We start from the raw sequence: 21,357 nt of genomic DNA on the forward strand, positions 1-21,357 counted from the left end.
GTTGCCGTGGAGTCTGAGCAATGCAAGCACGACTCTGGCCAGAAGTCGCGCGCAGTAAATAAGTGCAGACAAGTTTTGCAACAGAGTACAAGCTCAGCAAAGTCAAGTAGCACTGTCAAAGGTGGCGAGTTTTCCCTCCATTTCCACCCCATTTGGGCTGCTGACAGGAATTGCAACATCTCCTGTGGTGTAACTTGGTCTGCTGGCTGGAGCACACGACCATAGTGGCCTTGCAGAGCAAAACATAACATTAGTTCAGACAACAGAACAACAAAGCAGAAAGGAAGAAGCACACAGCTGAAAAGTGCACGTTTGAGAGAAAAAAAAAATCCTCATGAAACACGTGAAGAAAAAGAGTTATGAATTTGAGAAAATCAACAAACACATGAAGAGATCAGAAGACAGGAAAACATTTGAAAAATGTTCTGAAATCTTGACAATTTATTGTAACAAAAGAGCACAAAGAAACATGAACCAGTGGAAATGAACCACATAAAAGAATTTCATTTGTTTTTCCAGAGGTATTTCAATTAAATAGAAAAATATATTTTATTGTTTGTAATGCATTTTTATTATACATTACTATGAAAAACAAAAAAAGTGATGACAATTTATTTAGAAAGTTTAATTCAATTTTATGAGCCACAACCTTTTCCTGCTAATACCAGAGCTGTAGAATGAAGAAATCACTTTAACTGAACCTGCCTGATATGATGAAGTAGGCTAAAAGATCTCAAAAAGCAACGATGGCGAGATCCAAATCCAAGAACGGATGGCCTGCCGTGATTCCAGCAGTTTCTCCATCAATGTTTCAACCAGGAAGACAAAAAAGATCAAAAGCACAGCAAGACGTGCTTGTCTCAGTAAAGCTGTCATGACTCAACATGAGAACTATGAGTGAGTTTCAAGGTGTTTTAGACCTTGGCCTAAATGTGGGCCAAAACTAAACTAAAACTGACCTCCTGTCATCTTATACTGAGTGGTTTGTGTTTTATATATTAATTATTTTGGTGGCTATTGAAGTAAAATATATTTAACAAAAATATTACACAAATCACCAACATTTTCACATTAGGTGCAGGTTTTTAGGGATTGCTAATTTATAATCTTCACTATTTGTGCAGATGTAAAAACAAAGCCTTTTCAGATCACTCTCCATGTGTCTTCGTAAGAAAATGTCACAATTAAGCCATTAAAATAGTTTAATGATTACGTAATAATCATCAAAGTAACTTTTTCCATCTTTTTTAAGTCCTCGGCGGTGATGCAGGTTCATTTGATTATATTTACTGTACGTGCAGGCTGGAGGTAATTTCCATATTCATCAGGTAGGCAGTGACAGGAGGTGGAGGTGGACCTGCTGCAGTTAAATGGATGTTGCTGCACACTTTCACTCTGCTCCATTCACATGTCTGGATCGGAGGTCTGCGGCGGTAATCCTCCTAAATCCCGGTCAGCAGAGGCGGAGCAAGCGGCGCTTTGCCCAGATCGGTTTCACCGTGGCGGGTCGCGGAGAGTGCACGGACTTTCCCGTTTAAAAGAAACAAAACAAACCAAAAACACGATGTATATCCTGGTGTTTTCTGTAGAGTAGCTGCCTGTGGAGACGGTGCGCTCAGGAGGGGGAGCAAATGCGCCTCTTGCCATGACTGCTGCCGGGGAGCAGAGCTTTCAGGTGGCGTTGATCTTGTTGTGCGTCGCCCAGCTGACCGCAGGTAGGCTGCTTGTCTCCGTGTGCATCAAACACAGAAATAGTTTTTGTCGTTTCATGTTTTTTGTTTTTTTTTAACGGCTCTATAAAGTTTGGGTTACTGTAAATGGGATGATTTTGTAAATCTCAGACGCAATTATACATCACCAATTCGTCTGTGAAGTACTCTTAATAGGCTACGTGCACACCACGAACCCTAAGCTGTTTTTTCCCCTGTCAGAAAAAGCTTTGAAACTAAGAAAACAAAGAAATTTAATTACACTTTTATAATTAAGCTTTTGTTCAACCTTTCCCCACGTACAACTAGATTTATGTAGCTCCTCAAAGCACATTTTTTATTGTCTGTGCGTGTGTGAGGAAAGCCAGCATTTCATTTGATTATTAAATATCCTTTCCCAGTCAGCACAAGTAGCGTGATATATTCTGTACTTGATAAATTACAATGTCTTTGGGAGAACCTCAACCTTGTTAATGGAAGTGGAGGGCGTGGCTGATTAAAGCGTATTCCTGCAAACTTTTACCTAGTTTTCTGTCACAGATTAATGCTGATTGTGCAATAGTGTGTGATGTCTTTATCAGACCTGAGAGATTTGATCATCCATCACTAAGAAACTAATCAATGAAAAATTCACTTATTTATGACCGTTTTATATTTGTTGATGTGGGAATATGCATTTATAATAATAAAAAATATATAACGTACAGTGAAAAAACAAACTTAAATGCAGTTTTCATTGCACAACCTTACACAAATTGTCAACCCAGCCTTTAATTTGAATGCTTTTATTCAGTGTAATGTGAAGTTTTATTTTTTTAAATAGTTACTATTGGCAAATCTAGCAATCCCATCAAAATAAATATAAATTCATCTTTTTTAATTAAGATTTTGGAAGTTTATCAGAGTTTCGAAGATCTTCTAAGAGGTTCATAAGTTTTTTTTTTTCTTTTTTCACTTCGTTTCACATGTCATGTCCAATACTCTTCAAAACAGAAAACAGAAGGGAACATGCCATAAAGTCAGAAAACAGTGACAAGAAAACAGCTACCTGTTTAAACTTGTCCATATCTGCAGTTAGATACATAATGTAAAAGAATGTGAGCAGCTTCAACTGTGTCAAGCTGTCCCATCTCTGCTTAAACTCCTATAAATTGTTATTGTACTGCACATATTAAGGGCTATGATAGGGTGATTAACAAGGTTAATGATCCACAAACACAGAAATGGTTTATCAGGCACACAATCAGTCGTCTTCAACATATTGACAGCAGGAGTACCAATGACTGTGGCACAGATGGTTTTGTTAAAAGCAATAACTCCCTAACGTTGGATGTTACCTCAATTAATAAATGTGCTCAAATTAAAAGTTATTAGCTGTGAGATTTTGCCACTCCAGTGAAAGTATGATTTCCTTGGCCGCCAATAAATGCGACTGGCACTATATTTTGGTTTGCTCAGCTGTTTGAACAAAGCATCAGTGGAGCATTTATTTGAATGTCACCAAATTAATTGATGAGAATAATCTCTAGTTTCAGTCTCACCAGAGTTCAGATGTCACCACCGTCATAGTGTGATCTGATGAAAAACGAGCCAGAATGAATTTCCAACAGAATACAAATGCCTCCTAATGTCAGAAAAAAATATTTGTTGAGCAATCATCTAATAGTGTTGCTTCTAATAGAAGCTGCATTAGCAGGTTTTTAAAGACAGGAGTTTTATAACTTTTCCTTACTTGTCACTAATGGCATATTTGTTTCTATGACACAAATAGAGAAAAACAGCATGAGCTCAAGACAGCCGAAAATGTAGTTAAAACCCAAAGGCCAACCCACAAAAAGTAGTGATAGTAGCAAGGTCTACAAATTCACAAGGTAAAAATTTATATGGCTATTTGTTGTTGAGGAGGAAGAAGCCAGGAGAAATATTGTGCTAACAAGGAGACCTAACAAACTGGCACTCTATGGAGAGATTTGAACTGTACTGTGCCTCACCCAGTCTGCCTGTAATTAACCACAGTGGAGAATAAACAACAAAAAAAACAACAACCAAAAAAAAGCTGGAATCTGAAATACTTAAATTTTGACAGCATTCGGGTAGAATTATTGTTGTCACTCAGATGTGGACAGACGCGTCAGAACATCCCTCATCGCAAAACTACGTGACCAGAATTTTATTTCCGTGTACCATGCTGTGTTTGTGAAAGTCACTTTTCTCCACATAAGGTTGAGATTTACTCACTAGCTGTCAAAATGTTAGTCTGTCTCTTATAGCTCTCAAATTCTATAAGCCTGCTGCAGTTTGTTTTTTCACAAAGTGTCCGGCAACCTAAAAGTCCAGAGTAGCTAATGCTGCACATGAACCACCTTCTCCTTAATTTGACTCATACGTGGAGCAAATCCTGTTCCAGCTGAAGTTAATTATCATGCCTTAGCATGCAGAATTATCATTTGGAGAGAGGAATTATTTATTTTGCATGACCGGCATACATTTTGAACAGTGAGAACAAAAGAAAAGAGAATTGTGAAGAAAGCAGTTTTTCACCTGGAAAACCTCTTAAAGTTTACGTACCTTTTCATCAGCTTTCGATGGTTCCTTACCTTAAATATAAGATTATATTTGTTTCATAATCCTAAGGCAAAAATTGTTTCCAACAAAGAGATTGTTGTTGGTGATTTTGGAGAAATATGTTCACAAAACCAATCTGAGTGTCCTGCCCAGATGAAGTTCACACTCCATCCTATTTCTGTTTTGCCAATAAAGAGCTGCACACTCATTTGACACGATCCTGTTACAAAAGGTCTTTTTGGTTAAAAAACTAGATGTTCTCTGACTATTCCTATGTCATCATCCAAATATGGCAAAGCCCAGCTGTTTTAGTGGACATTCAAAAAGCTGTGTGAGTTTTAAGAATAAAACAATGGAATAGAGTTTTTTTATTCTTTAACTTTTTTGTAAATTTTGTTTTGTTTCTACTCTATAATTTCCAATGTTTTGGTTTGTTTTCTCCCACGCTTCTCAGTTTTCTTTGTGTTTGAAAGTAGTTCTCGTGATCCCCCTACTTCAGCCGCTGGCCGTATTCACTCCTTTTTGTCATTTTGGTTCACATATAGTTTAGTGTGTCACTAAGACAAACAAGGTGTTTCTTGACCATCAACGAATCCTTGACTCCTCTTTATGAAAATGTTGTAGCTTTCAGCAATGTTTTTTGCAAATATTTTCTCTCAACATGAGGGAACAGAAAACAAAAAAGATCAAATGGGCATAAAAAAGAAGCACATGCACATTCCAGCCAAGGTGATGGAAAACCAGAATGTCTATTTTAAGAGAACAGGGATGCTTATTTAGAATCAGTGATGATATTCTACGGGGTGGACTGTGTCCACAATCCACAAACAAAATGACTCAGACACCTTTGTCTTGTTTAGCTGAATCTGACTTCCTCAATGATTGGTTTTGCTTGTTTTAGCTCTATCTCTGGAAATAAAAGGAACAACAAATCTGCTCTGACTCAAAAATAAAATAATAATAAAAAAATTCCCAAAGAGGAGTCGTATAGACATTGCGAAGGAAAGTGTGGGAAATGCAGACCAGAGAAGAATTTAGGAATGAAAATAAGATGGGAGTTGTGCTGGCGCTCAACTTTGTTATTATCATATTATACTGTCTGAGGTTCAGTCAGGCTGTGGTGACTGTTTAAGTAAAGCTATAGTTCCAAACACAAGCATCACAGATATGCTACACACACTGTTTCCTTAAAAAGATATTGGAGTGTCTAAAGTTTTACACTGTAACCAGAAAAACCACAGAGAATGGTAGGCAGTATATTTAAGTCCAATGTATAGGAGTAGACTTGTGCAGTCGTAAACACACACCCGTCTGCCAAAAGTGAAGAGCAAAAAAATACAAAGTCTCTGTGATTTTAAAGAATAACAGTTTTTCACTTACAGAAACATAGCTGAAGAAATGGATGTTCTTGAGGAGCTTGTTACTAAGCAACTCAAAGTATTTACAATGCTGAAAGACAAAGCATTTGCTGCCTTCTGGATTTTTGTTGTTGTTTTTGTCTTCTTTTATCACATTTAAACGCTTCAAATCATCAAACTTTTTTTAGTGTAATTTAAATAAAACTTGACTGACAATGTGAAGTTAGCTAAATGATCTCAAAAAGTAACACGTTGTGGCCAATCTGAAGAAATTCAACCAGGAATGAAGGTGACCACAAAAGATGATCAGAAAAGAACCCATCACAACCTCTAAATCACTGCATGTCTCATTTGAATCAGCTCATTTCAGTTCTGATGATTGAAGTCTCACGTTTGCCTAAAAACATCTTGATGATCCTCAGGACTTTTGTCTTGACCGTCCCTCAGTGAAAATTCACGAGGCAAAGGTGAAATCGTTATGAAAGGTGCACATTTCTGTGACTTCTTATTTAAAGTTAAGAGCATTTGGAGTATTTCACGGGGGAAATGTAGTGTTTACGTTTTTCATAAGCTATTCAGGAATTCAGGTTAAAATGGTACGAGTTGTTCCACATGGTACTGGGATCCTTACAAGGTAGCAGGGGGTCAAGATGCAGGGAACACTCTGGGCAGAACTACTTTCCATCACGGGCAACATAGAAACAAACTCACACCCACGAGCAATTTGGAGACAAATTGGATTTGGTTGTGGAGGGAACTCAGGCAAACCCCAGGAAAACACGCAAACTCCACGCATGCAGGCCGTGACTGGAATTTGATTCTCGACTTCCTTGCTGTGAAGCATGACAACTGCATCGCTCTTCAGTAGAGAATAATTTCTCAAAGTTGTAGTTTTGAAGGGAACTTGTTCTGCAATGCAAACCATAATGCCTGTTGTAGGTGTTCTCTTTTCATCACTTAGTACTTTCTTGTGTTCTCATTCAGCTCCTTTGTTGTACAACGTTGTTTAAAATCTATTTCATATTATTAGTTGAGTGAACTTGTTTCCAAATGCACCGGGCTTTTATAGATGTTCTTTTGTAGCAGAAACCAAATTTTGTTCTGATAGAGACATGAAAGGTTTCCTTCTTGTAATTCTTGCCTTAACGGTTTGCACACAGAGAAACACCTCAGAGTGATTAATCCACCTCAGGGTTGCAGTCAAACAGTAAATTTAGATGGTGTTCCTCTCAATCTAGCCAGCAATTTTCTGCTACAGTTTTAATGGTCTTGCTAACTTCAACCTGGCCACATGCATTCCTTTTATCATGCCCTTCTTCTTAAAAAGAAAAAAGAAAGAAAAAAAAAGACGGAGAATACCAAAGAAGACTTGGTTTTCTTACATTTTTAAAATGATACAAAATAGTTTTGACACAGCTGATTCAGGAAAAATGGTTTGAGAAGTAAGGGGTTTTCTAAACCTTTAAAAGTTGCCTCACCTCATCTGACCTTAGCTTAACACGAAGGTAAAGAAGCCACAGCATTCAGAATCTTGTTAAGGACATCAGGATGTCAGGGCTCCTTTTCCATCTTTTTCACAGAGATCATTTCCTTTCTTTATTTGTTCAATCTCGGTTTTTTAATTAAACTTTTTTAAAGTGTTCTCTGAATAAAAATATAAGTTTAGCTGTAGATGTCATTTTTTTTCAAAAATGTATTTATTTACAAAATGTGTGTCTCAGTGATTTTACTTTCAAATATCCAAATGTGTGAATTATTTAATTACACATAAGTATTTTATCCCATTCATGTAATTGGAACTACATTCTGACTGGTCTCGTTTGATACTGTGCAACATTCATCCATTTATTTCCCAGGTTTTTTTGTCGTGGGCCATCTCGCTCATCAGTCATTCAGCGGCTTATCAAATAAAGCATGACAGCTGCAAGTAGAACACAAGATTATGTGGGTGTTAATCTAAGAGGCATTACTCTGGTTCCTCCACCTCCTGCCATTTAAGAGCTCAGATTTTCTTATGTAACAGCAGGAGCCGTGTCTAGGCTGAGAGTAAAACTGTTTTGTCTTGGTGCTTTTTCTTCACACATTGATGAATTAGCCAATGAAAGGGGGAAAAAAAAAGAAGTCATAAACACGATCTGATTTTTTGTGCTTCAGGTCTGAAGTGTGTGTGTTCGCCAGCGCCAACTATACCTGTGAGACGGCCGCAGACGGAGCCTGCTGGAACTCTGTGATGCTGATTGATGGGAAGGAGGAGACGGTCAAATCCTGCATCTCCCCCTCCCAGATGAAGGGTCAACTTTTCTGCTACAGCTCCAAAAACGTTTCCAAGAGGAACTGTTGCTTCACCGACTTCTGCAACAATGAGACCCTGCACCTGCACCGAGGTATAACCAGAAACACGCTTTTCTACTCTGTCACTTTTGGATCTGTTGTATTTTAGGTCATTTTCATCTAATCTGTGTCTGATTGTTTTGGCAAATGGACTAAAGCATAAAACCCATCATCTCCTCCGTCTGTTAGTCTCAGTAATTTTATTCAGTCAACAAAAACAACAGTCCAATCAGTGAGGGATTTCCCACTCATTCTGGTCCCGGCCAGACGAGGTGGATGCTGATCCGCCTAGATCCTGTGACATAACAAAGCTGGCAGAGGTTATGCGACGGCCCTCCCCTGATTTATAAATAAATACTTTGTCAGGCATGTTGTTCAGAGAGCCTCACTGCTGGGTAGAAAATGGCCCAAAGCACAGGGAGGCTTTTTTCACACCTCCGGAGTTCAATGAAAAACCCTGGAAGGTTCACTTTATACTGTGTCAGTCTATTCGCTGTTTGCTTTACGTATAACCAGTCAGCTCAACTAGCTCAACTAGTGGATTTGTTCTGTTGTCAGCACACATGTATTTACAAATAAACTCTGACTGGCAAAAGTATTCACACCCCTTTTGAACTTTTCTGCATTTATAACCACAGAGGTTTATATTAAACTTCCCTTACTCTGTAACCAACCTCTGTTTGATTTATTCTCATCATAAACACAGCTCTGTGAAAGCCTCTTAGGTTTGTCAGAAAATACAGCATAAAAATAAAAATAAACAATAAATCAGATCTTAAAGGAAAAGTCAATAATGGAAAAATTCTGCACATCACCCTGAGCACACAATCCCCATGAAACATGGCAGCATCATGCTTTGGGGATACTTTTCTTCAGTAGGAGCCAAGAAACTGGTTGTAGATTTGGGAAACATGAACAGAGCTAATTACAGAAAAATCCTGGGGGAAAAAAAAAAGCTTACAGGATTTGAGTCAGGCCTGGTGGTTCACATTAGAGCAGGATTATGTCTTTGACAGCCAGAGTGCTACAATAGGATGGTTTACATCATATATGTGTGTTTATCACTCAGTCAAACCTAAATCCAATTGACAATACTTGGAAAGACTTGAAAATTGATGTTTAGAATCTGTTAGTTCAGTTTGAATGAATGAGCGCAAATGTTATTATCTAAAGGTGCAAAGCTGATAGAGACATAAAGACTAATAGATGCATTTACAGTGAAAGGCGACTCAACCAATGTCGGCTCAAAACAGATTTCTAATATGCCAATTCACAATTATGCATTGCTTTGTATTCTCCTGTAACACAAATTCCCTGCAAAATACATTTAGATTTGTGAATAAAATGGGACAAAATGTGGAAATGTTCAAGGAGTATACATTCTTTCTAAAAATTATGTCTTTAGATGCTTTATAGGTGCTAAAAAACAATTTTCTGTCTGTCATTTGTATTTGTTTGTGTTCCTAACATAGCCCACCAAAGAAATGGGAGCAAATCATGTCAAATACCAAAATATCCAATTTAACACTTGTCTGTAAGGTTGCCTTTGTTGTAGAGACACAACACATGCTCACAAGTTTAGCTGCTTGTTCATGGCTAAATGATTCAAAGATCAGCATTAAGAAGCTTAGCGAACAAAGGAATGAGAAATGAACTAAAGTCTAAAGCAAAACTTTCGCAAAGGCTAAATAACTGTTGATTAGGAATCCATTAGATTTTGAAAAAAATTACATAAGACTTTTAAACATTACAAGAAAGTCTAGATCCCTGAAGACAAAACCTTCGTACAGCTTTGTAATTCAGCAAAACGGTTATCTTCTAAGACATGTGCTCTATTTATTCCATTCAAAACATCTACACATCCCTTCTGTAATTAGTAGGTAACACTTTTTTAGAGAAAGAAAAGAGTTCACTAACAACAAATGCACAAAGTCGAAAAAACATATCTTCACATGTTAGATGAAAGTAAACTATACAGAAACAGAATCCCATTGCTCTGGGTGAAAATAATGTTTGTAAGAAGTCTTTAACTTTAGGATGCCTTTTTATGTCAATTTAATAATATTTAATTTAAAAAATACTAATTTGTGACCACTTTAGAAATAAAAATTATTATATTTGACAAAAAGGACTCAAACTAAAGTAAGTGAGGGGTAGATTGTCTAACATCTCAGTAAAATGCAGCAGATTTACTGTGCAAGATGCATCAGTGGGTGCATAAGGTCATGGGGGTCAAGACCCTCAGGGGTTGATGGTGTTGACTGTGAATGAGGACAACAAAATCAATGGGTTTCATTGTCCTGTTAAATAGCAGTATGTGATAACATCATGTGTAGCCTCTCTGGAATTGAAAAAACATTTTAAATCTGGCTATAAATTTCTTCTTTTATTCATTTTCAAGCCTGTTGAGCATAATTCTCAAGCAGCCTGCCTCTTAGACACATACTTGATCTTAAGGCCTTAAGCCACTGGGACAGAAGAGAGTGAGGTCTTGTTTTTTGCATCATATCTGATGATCTTCACTTGGAGCCTCAGTTGGCAGGATATGAATTGGGTAAAAGGCTAAAGAGATCTTAGGAAACTGTGGTTAAGTTCACAAATTGTTGGTTTGTACATAATGAATGCTTGAGGACCAGCTGGTGAGTCCATCTCAGGAAAAACGGAAACACTTTCCTAAGATTTAAGTTGAATTTTAATTATATTTAAATTATAGCATGTGCATGTGTTAATATCCCAACTCAAAAGACTTTTACTCTGTTGTACTTATTCAGCACCTTGCAAAATGACTTTTTCAAATGTCATTTGTCATTTGTCATTTATTCATAAAAATCTACATATTATATATAATTTGGGGCCATTATATATAAATTTAAAGCAGTGTGTAATTGTGTATTTTTGAATGGAAAACTGAATAGTGTGGCAAGGATTGGTATTCAGCCCTGTAGAAAACATATGAAGCAGACATAGAAATGAGATTTAACATATTTTGGATTATATTTCCCTAAACACCATGTCGGGTGGAACAGTAATACAGCACATCACACTAAATACATCGACATGGTAGTGGCTGCATCATGCTGTGTGAATGTTTTTTTTTTTCAGCAGGAACAGGTAAATTGCTAGTAGATGAAGCTAAAAACAGGGCAAATCTTGAAGAAAACATATTAGAAATTGCAAAAGACTTGAGGTGAGGGTGAAGTTACTTTCCAAAAATGACAACCGTTAACATGCAGCTGGAACATATAATGAAAAGGTTTACATCAACGACACTGAAGTTTGTTGTTATAATGTGACAAAATGTGAGAACGCTAAAGGGGTGTGACCACTTTTGCATGGTGCTGTGCAGCACGTGCCTCATTTTCATGTCTGTAGATTTCATATTATCACAGCACCCACCTGCTCTGCTATTTTTGATGGTGTCCAGGTTTCCTCTGGCCTCCCACAGACACAATGAAGGTCACAGACAGAGGTGTCAAATTACTTTGCCCTGCCAAACCTACACGTTTACGACAAGCGCACCTGCTTTTAATCAGTATATGGTACATTAAAAACTTTAATTTGAAAGAGTTATTTTGATTTTAAGAAATAAAATATATCCTACTTTCTGCAGAGCAAAGATTATATTTGCTAAAAGCCTCTTTATTACTCTTGATTAATAGAATTTATGGGGCATTGATTAAATGTTCTGGTTCTCAGGGAAAACAGGGATTTGGCATCTGGAGCAGTGCATTTGCAAAATGAGTTTCCACCTTTAAAATTAGGGACATCTGTTAGTATTCGTGCAGCAGTGTCTTCAATTTGCAAAGCACGAGGTGTGCCTTTTCAACTCTTAGTATTTCAATCAGGGAGCAAATTTTGGCAACAGCTGCAGATAATATGCCGCTTTGTTGAGCGCCACATGCCTGCCATTTAGAGAAAACAACACCAGGGGGAGCAAAGAGACAAGAATCTCAGATGCAAATCCTCTTAAAAGCTTGTTTGTTGTTTTTCTTCGGAAACTAAAGCCTTTAAGGATGCAGTAAAATGCTAATAATGCTAAGAATGTTGTTACTTATGTGCACCATCAGAGAGGCCTTCAGAGGAGCCGGGCTGGAGCAGACTGCAGCTCACAGTGGTGATCCTGGTGCCCTCCTGCTTGCTGTGTGTGGGGATCCTGGGGGTGTGTGTCGTGCAGGGACACCATTGTGCCTGTGGCCGAGCCCATAAGCAAGACCCCGAGGAGCCCCTGGATGATCAGATGCTCATGTCTCCTGATAAATGCCTCAAAGAGCTGATTTTTGACATGAGCACATCTGGCTCAGGGTCAGGTGAGAGGAGTCCTATTAGTTCTCAATGAGGCTCTTACAGTATCTTGCCAAATGTATTCATGCAGCCTGAGATTTCTGGTTGTTTTCTTATTGCAATTACAAATTTAAGTGTGTCTTGTTTCATATTATATGCATATTTTATGTGAAAAGAGCAACACAAATTACTGTATATTTGTGAAGTTTGTGGAAAAAGGAGAGAAGGTTTTCTGAATTATTTTGCAACTAAATATCTGTAAAAGAATTATATAAATGTGGCATGTCTTTATACTCAGTTACAGATTTTTGTGCATATTTCTACCATTCTGAGACCAAACATTTTGCTGTTTTTATTCCAAAAAAGCCCACGTTCAGTTTGATTGGATAAAGAGTCCCCATTAACATCACCTTGAAAATATGGTCTGTTTGAAGACATGCATACTTTGATCTAAACTATTACATTTTAGATCTGACTGTATGTTTAGTGTCCCAGTCCAGCTGAAAGACAAGCCTTCACCCCAGTATTAAGTCTTCTATGATTTTTAGCAAGATATTTTATAGGATTAAGGATGGAAATTGGCATCTTGCTAAATTCAATGTAATTATAACAATGTTGTTCATTCATTAATATGCACTCTCCAATTCAAATAAAATCAATTAAACTCTTCCTCAGATTTAGCTTAATCTAACTGTCATTAACTTTGTCAAGCATATTGTACTTACTGAAGAAAAAAGTCCCCTCAGCAAGATGCGGCCATGTGGCCATGGCTCCTTGTATCTCCATCATAACTTGTAACAAAGCAAACTTTGAACTTCTGATGGTTATCTTGTCACAAATGGCTTTCTTCTTGCTGTTCTTCCATCAAGGCCAGAAGTGCGCAACTAGTAGTTATTGTGCTTAAAGATACTCCCACCTTAGCTGTGGACCTCTGAAGCTCTTCCAGACATATTGTGTCTTTCTTGGCTGCTTCTTTCATTAATTGCTGTTCTCGAGGTGGATGGCCACACTTCAGATGGTTGGTGTTTATGGCGTAGCCTTTCTGGTGCCAAGCAATGGATTGAACAGTGCTATGTGAGGTGTTCATAGTTTTATAACTGAATCCTTCTCTAAACTTCATAACTTTTCGCTTGACATGTCTGTTTCATGGTCTACATTCAGGTTTTAAACCGCTTCATCTTTTACTTTTACACACTACTTTGTGTTGGTCTATCACATAATGTCCCACTAAAATATACAAAAGTTTTGTAGCTGTAACATGTCAAAATGTAAATGGGTTCAACAAGCTTATTCAGGGTTTCTAAGGTATGCAAAATATTGCAGTTTGAATCATATGAGCTTCATGTTTCAGGTCTACCACTGCTGGTCCAGAGGACTATTGCTCGGACCATCGTCCTGCAGGAGACCATTGGGAAAGGTCGCTTTGGTGAGGTCTGGCGTGGCAAGTGGCGGGGGGAGGATGTAGCTGTGAAGATCTTTTCCTCCCGGGACGAGAGGTCCTGGTTCCGGGAAGCAGAAATTTATCAAACTATCATGCTCAGGCATGAAAATATTCTTGGCTTCATTGCTGCTGATAACAAAGGTATCAGATTAACAAGTTTATGACAAGAACGAATCATACATGTGGCTTGAATGTGTTGACATTTCACAGCGTACCGTGCTGTTATCTGCAGATAATGGCTCATGGACCCAGCTCTGGTTGGTGTCAGAGTACCATGAGCACGGCTCCCTGTATGACTACCTGAACAGGTACACAGTCTCAGTGGAGGGCATGGTTGTTTTGGCTTTGTCTGTAGCCAGTGGACTGGCACACCTTCACATGGAAATCATTGGCACACAAGGTACAGCTTTTCTTAACTTTCTGTATGTGAATGTATTTCCTCATCTCAAAGAAATTAAATAAAAAAAAGTCCAAGGAAGCCCTCAGTGGGCAGAGCAGGTTATAGATCCTGCTTTGTCCACTGATTTAAATGTTAAAATATATTTTCATAGAAAATAACCCAACTATTTACTTTAATGTTCATCAGTTTTTCTGTCCTTCTTTAAAAGGCAGTTATTTACTTTGAAAATGTACCCTCTAGTTTCTTGAAATATGCCCCCCCTTCCACATGTTTTTGGCAAAACCGGTGGAGATGTGTAGAATAAATGTATCTTTTCTTGCAGTAGAATAATTTTGCTCTGTAAATTACTAAAAAAATTTATTTAATTGGAGAACATGTACTCATTGGGGAGAAGTCAGATGTGGAAAAAAATAAATAGTTTTATTATTATATTTCTTTGGCAAAATTACTGGTGGTCACAATTCCTGACATCTTTCCCCAGAGGTGCTAGTAAGCAGTAATAAGTACTTCTTACCACTCAATTTATGGCTATTATAAGAAGAGACATTATGCTTTCTAATGCCATATTGGTTCATAAAAAAACATTTGAGCTTCTTCTAATGTCATATTTTTACTGTCTTGCTTCTAGGAAAACCCGCGATCGCTCACAGAGATCTAAAGTCTAAAAATATTCTTGTGAAGAGGAATGGAACGGCAGTCATCGCAGATTTGGGCTTAGCTGTTAAACATGATTCCAGCACAAACACCATAGACATACCGTCTAACCACAGAGTGGGCACTAAGAGGTTAGAGCAAAACAGCTAACAGCTGCATAACAAAGACCTAAAATCAGACTGAAGTGATCGGAAAGTGCTTGCATGGTTAGCTGGCATCATATAAAAACAATGAAAGAAAAAAGTCTTTTATATTTTGTGGAAATAAAGGACTTTTTAGTGTGAATTCTAAATAGACAGACTCTGACAGCCTGTCTATTTAGTGTTAAAAAGCTGACAGGCAAGAATGATAAGAATAGCAGAACCACAGTTTTTATTGTAGGAAAACAAACCCAGGCTACTTTATTACTACTGTGGCGCCACCTAGAGATATGTTTAAGTCATTGCATTAACCATTTATATAATGGCTTAAACATCACACTCAATGTTTAAGCCATTAACATTGCTTAATGGCTTAAATCAGGGATGACTTCTATGAGTTCTCTAAAAAATATATATGAAGAATTTCTCCAAAGTATTTTATGCTCTGATTTCATCTAGTCTAAATAAAGGGAGCCACATCCACAAAGTGATAAAACAAATGACCTGTGCAGGGCTAGGGCTGTTTGTGTTGCTTTTTCCACATTATTAGCCTCTAATGACTTTGTTCTCTGCAGGTACATGGCTCCAGAGATCCTGGATGAGTCGATCAACATGAACAACTTTGAGTCATTTAAGAGAGCAGACATCTATTCGCTTGGCCTGGTGTTCTGGGAATTAGCCAGAAGATGCTCTGTAAGAGGTATCTGAAACATAACTCTCCTACTGTATATCCTCAGTCATTTGTATGAGTAGCAGCAGAAATACATTATAGGTAGATTATCAGCATAATTACACATAATTATCTGATTATGTACATGTCCATTAACATAATTTTCTGTTTTTTTTACTACCATAGGACTTCATGAAGATTTTCAACTGCCTTACTATGACATGGTGCCTTCAGATCCATCCATTGAGGACATGAAAAAAGTTGTATGTGATCAGAAACTCAGACCAAACATTCCCAATCAGTGGCAGAGTTGTGAGGTAAGACCAAGTATTTATTGCAGTGGTGGCCATCAGTATGTTTAAAACCCTCTAGTCAACAATTCAACAGACAATCAAGAGATTCTTGCAGCATTTTCTTCTCAGTAGTCATATGGGTGTTTACAATCATTTTCTTGTTCAAAAGCAAGACATATGTGAAACCCTCTAAAAAGCTGGAGTGCAGCTGATGACATTATGTGTAAACAACAAATTTGGGGATCAGCGCATAACACAATGGTCACTCAAGACAAAAGTGACCATTACGCTCTGATTTAACACAACCTGCAAGCTCAAAACTCAACTGAGAAAGCAAAAAGTTTATACGCCAATTTGTCCAGTGAGGAAGAAGTTAGAAAATTTTTTCCTTCAGGGCAAAAGCTTTGAGACATAACAGACTAGCACCCAATCCAGAAAATTAAAAGCGCTCTGTCAGGCCCAGCCTGGCTGTGATTTGCCACAGTGGAGAATGAGTATTTTACTCTGGAATTGTCCATTAATATTACTGCGAGGTGAAGTTGTCATAAGGTACAGGTGGAAAGGACTCAAATGCAATGCCCAGCTAGAGTCAAAAAACACAAGCTGGGTCAAAGATGGGTTAAGACTGAACTTTCACAATTCAATTAGAGACAAGGTTGCCTCATTTACTGAATGTTTTTGGTAACTGTTTGAAGTTAATTTAGGCATTTTTATGTCAATGAAGGTTTTTATGATGAATGTCAGATCATCTTTGTGATAATGCCGTCTTGTTACTTTACCAGGCTCTGCGTGTGATGGGAAAACTGATGAGAGAGTGCTGGTATGCCAATGCTGCTGCGCGACTGACTGCGCTGCGAGTCAAGAAAACTGTGTCTCAACTGTCTGCAATCAAAGACATCAAAGACTAGTTTGGCTTGCTGCCCTGCAGATCATGACTGGTGCTGGCACTGGTGTCATGAGATACACCTGGAAAAAGCAGAATTTGAAATACATTTTGTTTTTGTTGCCAAAGGTTTGTATAAAGTGGGGCATCGGTGGAAGGTTTCTGTAAAGACATTGAGGCAACTGACATTCCTTTTTATAGAAAGAGCCATGCGACATAAGTCATGTTAAATGTGATTTTTTTGCTACCTCAACATTTGAAGTGCCCAAAGCTTGAAGTTGCACATTGTTGTGTTTTTGTGCCGTTGTTCTTTTCTGTTTGTTTTATTTGCTATCAGAGTGCTGCTGGGTTGTCGTATTGCTTAGTGACAATCTCCGGAAATATCTTCTCATCTTAAGTGTTTACTGACACATACAGATTTTCCCTGAAAATATGAAGTGTTTTTGCACAGGTAGAACATCTCTCTTGTATAGATTTTGCTGAAGGTTCTGTGAAAGGAACATAGTAATACTGTATATTTACAACTGGAAGAGATAACGTGAGTGTATCTAAGCCTTTTCAGAATGTAAACAGTCAACTATATAAGAGTATTTATTATAGCCTGCTCAGGATGGAAATTTATTTTCATTGGAAAATATTTTTTCTTTGTGGGCAAATAAAGCATTAGAGCTCTGACCCTGCATACTGGAATATGTTTTTAACTCAAACAAGGAGTTAGTGACTGACATGAACGCTACCAAAGAGCAGGTTGAAAAGAATTAACCTGGATTGGTAAACTAGTAGAAAATAAAGACAACAACCTTTACAAGGTTCACTTAATTCAGTCTATCCATATATAAATACATTATAAATAAAACATGGCCGGTCTGTATTGACTTTATGAATGGTTCTTTGGTCAATATGTTACAGTTTGCACTAACTACTTAGCATGTAAAAGGCTAATGTTGTGCTATGTGAACAAAGTTATTCTCTTGTCTGAGCTGTATACATTACTGTATACAACCCACAAATATTAACCATTATACAGCATAATTGTTCCATTTTACTGTGGAAGAGGTTCAGTGAAATCTGATTAAGTCATTGTAGCTTACAATTCAAAATGTGTTAAATAAGTGCTCTAGAATTTCTAAAATTAGGCCTTAATCTTTCAAAAATAAATGTGTAATGTGTATTTTAGCAATTCATTTGTTGACTGTTTTAAGAATTCAGTTTTATGGAAAAAGGGGAACACTATATTAATTTATATATTTTTATTGGACTGCACAGTGGCGCAGTTGGTAGCACTGTTGCCTTGCAGCAAGAAGGTCCGGGGTTCGATTCCCGGCCCGGGGTCTTTCTGTATGGAGTTTGCATTTTCTCCCTGTGCATGCGTGGGTTCTCTCCGGGTTCTCCGGCTTCCTCCCACAGTCCAAAAACATGATTGTCAGGTTAATTGGGCTCTCTAAATTCTCCCTAGTTATGAGTGTGTATGGTTGTTTGTCCTGTCTGTCTCTGTGCTGTCCTGGACAGACTGCCGACCTTTCCAGGGTGAATCCTCCTCTCGCCCGAAACGTTAGCTGGAGATAGGCACCAGCAACCCTCTCTCCTGTTAGAAAATGAATGGATGGATGGATGGATGGATTTTTATACAAGTCTAACAGAAGGTATGACCAACCAAAATTATGGATAATAGGGGTTATTTAGACATAATAGAATAATTAGGATAATTGATGTTGCCTATAAAGCCTAACCAGCAGAGAGGGAGAAGTTACAAGGATTTGTTCACCATTGTGCTTGTGTGAATCAATGTGTGTGTGCGCAAGAGTGCCTGTTTTAGTCTCTGGTTGCTAATATTTTTATATTGTATGAAGATATCTATCATTAAATTGTGAAATTATAAAACTGCACCTATGGGGAAAAAAGATATGCTTCCCTTTTGATTCATTTCTTACTCTAGGTCATGTTTGTCTGCTCAGTTGCAGATGACATTTATAGGGAAAGTATTGCACATGAAGAATTTTTTCACAACGAACAAATTTCTAATTGGGCTGTTTGACATGAAATTTGCATCAAATGTTGGCGACAACCCAAGTAATCCATAAATACAAATAAATAAAAACGTATAAGTCTAGAGAGTAGCGTAGATGAGAAGTATTGAAGGTGCTTACTGAAATTTGCTCAATACTTGCTTCAATGGCCGTGTTGTATGGAGACATAGCAGCTTTTATTGCTCAGGTGTGACTGACTTATTCTTACACACAAAATGTCCTTAAAACCTGGAGGTTTTTGGATCTTCTGCCATGCACCTGATCTTGAGATCTTTCAACAGATTTTTAGTTAGATAAAGATTTTGTGATTCTGCCCATCTTTCAGTTTGATTTTCTTCCTCTGACAACAATTGGGAGTTCCCTTGGCTATGTGGTTAGGACCATTATCTTTCTGAAAAATCTGGCCTCGTTTCAGATTCCTTTCTAATGTGTTCAGTCAAATCCCTCCTTCAGATCCAGTCTGCCAGTACAACATGCAGCAAAAAGCCCCACACCATGATGTTCCCATCTTCAAACTTCAGTGTCGTTGTTTTTGGTTGGACATTTATTGCCATATCTCCACCAAATGTATGTAATGACATCCAAGAAGATAAATTTTGTTCTCGTTTCATCTAGCATATGTTTCCTAACATTTCATTAGCTTGTGCTAGTGTTCTGCTGGACATTTTAAACACATTTCTGCAGCATTGAAGGCTTGGGCAGTGAGGCCATACTGCTTGAATACATTGCTTATTGTTTTCAGAGGGAACAAAACTGTTTCTGCTGTTTCCAGGCCTTTCTGATGCTTTCTCTGAGCATTTCTGACTCTCGGGAAAACTCTTCTCATCATTTAGTTTAACACATCTGTCATACAGTACATATTCTGAGGACCAGGCCAGTGGTGCTCAATTGAGGATTCAGAAGTTTTAAAATTTGCCTTTCACCAATACTGTCCGCATGTTTTGCAACAATAATGTAGTAATGGTCTGGAGTGAGTAGACCATAAACTGGGACTCAAAAGGTTTATATGAATTTGCTCTTAGAAAACCACATTCTAAATACTAACGACATTCAGTTATATGCTTGACTTGCAATGGCTTTTTACGTTTCTTTTTCTTCAAGATTTCAGTACTTATTCCTTGATTTATTCACCCTTATCACACATAATTTATAGCCTTATTTGATTAGAGTTCATTGCATGTTTGCATGGATTACTAGGCTATTTCCGATATATTTCATATCTATAGCATTATTAGAAATACATACAGTATACTAACCTCCCTCCTTCACACTCCCATACGCACACACACACACACACACGCACACACCCACCCACACACAAAGCATTGACATATAAAACATCTATTTTCCCCACAGCAGCAGCTCAGTATGAATGAAGAAAAGTTTGCTGTAACGGCATCCAACCAATAGCATCTCGCAATCTCGGAAAACATGAATTTATCATTCTTAATTTTCTCAAAATAGTTCAATTCAGCCATGTAATCATTTTACTTTCTTGCAAATAATAAAAAGTGAACACACTGACATTCTGTCTCTGCTGATTAAACATTTAACTTTTATATGCTTGCGCTTTGATTTTATTTTACTGAGTTGTGTTGATTTTAAGCCAATTTTACCTGCTGTGTCATATAAAATATATATCAGATTACAAAAGGGTGAAAGTAAAGCATGTGATGTATTTTTTTATTCCAAAGAGGATTGATCAGTTTGTGCGATTTCTGAATAGTGTGTTTACTGTGTAAAACAAGTAGCTTCATTCATTTAAATTCAGTCTTCATTCATGTAAATCAGTTGTTACTCATATGTGAACATTGTACACTCTATTTTATAATTTTTTCCCAGCGCTATTTATTCTGTATAAAATGATATATGTGTGTAAATAAACTGTTCTTCATGTTCCGACTGTGTCGCTCTCATATTGCAAATGTTGTTTCTGAAAGCTCAAATTGTGCAAAACTTTGCAAACTGCTGCATGTGAGGCAAAAAATTTCCCAGAGCAGCTTATCTAAAACAGGTCACTTTTATCTCCGGTACAACTCTCTTTACTTGAACTCATGTGACTCACCCTGCTTTCGTTTCTGACGCTCTCCACGCGTTAGCTGTTAATGACCGTTAGGCAGAGGAAACAAAGCTGTAACCCTGAAGCTGTCAGCACTACATAAATGAGTCAACGTCTTTAACATTGTGCTGTGTTGCTCTAACAGATTTTACAGTGATGGCTGTCACATATAAAAAGGGTTACACGGTGTCACTTGCCTGAGATTGAGGGGCTGCAATTATAAACTGCTCGCTAAAAATAGATATAATTATAGAAGTTTTAGTCACTTTAATTCAACTCTGTAAGAGTGATGCATTATAGTATTCAGTCAGTAAAGGCAACATTTAAAGAGGCATTTAGTGTTATATTAAAATACTATAAAGTTGGATTTGTTTTTGAAAGCTTATAGTAAAAGCATAAGCACATCCAATGAAAAGCAAATGATGAATAAAATTGAACTGCAGTGAAACTGAGTCTACAGGAAAATCAAATGCATCACTATGCAACATCCTTGGTTTTCCCCTAATCTCTTGATATTCTGCAATCTTAATCTTTCTTTCAATCCTT

General features: G+C 37.5%; 1 protein-coding gene across 1 annotated transcript; it reads left to right on the forward strand.

Annotated features, from left to right (window-relative positions):
- The first annotated feature begins 1,525 nt into the window (after positions 1-1,525).
- LOC122840029 (activin receptor type-1C-like) lies at positions 1,526-17,184 on the forward strand. Its single transcript, XM_044132144.1, is given in 10 exon segments — positions 1,526-1,715; positions 7,787-7,801; positions 7,804-8,016; positions 12,031-12,270; positions 13,596-13,826; positions 13,918-14,085; positions 14,714-14,870; positions 15,455-15,579; positions 15,736-15,866; positions 16,625-17,184. Coding segments are annotated over 10 exon segments (1,476 nt in total). The 5' UTR covers positions 1,526-1,645; the 3' UTR covers positions 16,751-17,184.
- The last annotated feature ends 4,173 nt before the right edge of the window (positions 17,185-21,357 follow it).

The sequence above is a fragment of the Gambusia affinis genome, linkage group LG11 (assembly GCF_019740435.1).
Source record: "Gambusia affinis linkage group LG11, SWU_Gaff_1.0, whole genome shotgun sequence".
Classification (NCBI taxonomy): Eukaryota; Metazoa; Chordata; class Actinopteri; order Cyprinodontiformes; family Poeciliidae; genus Gambusia; species Gambusia affinis.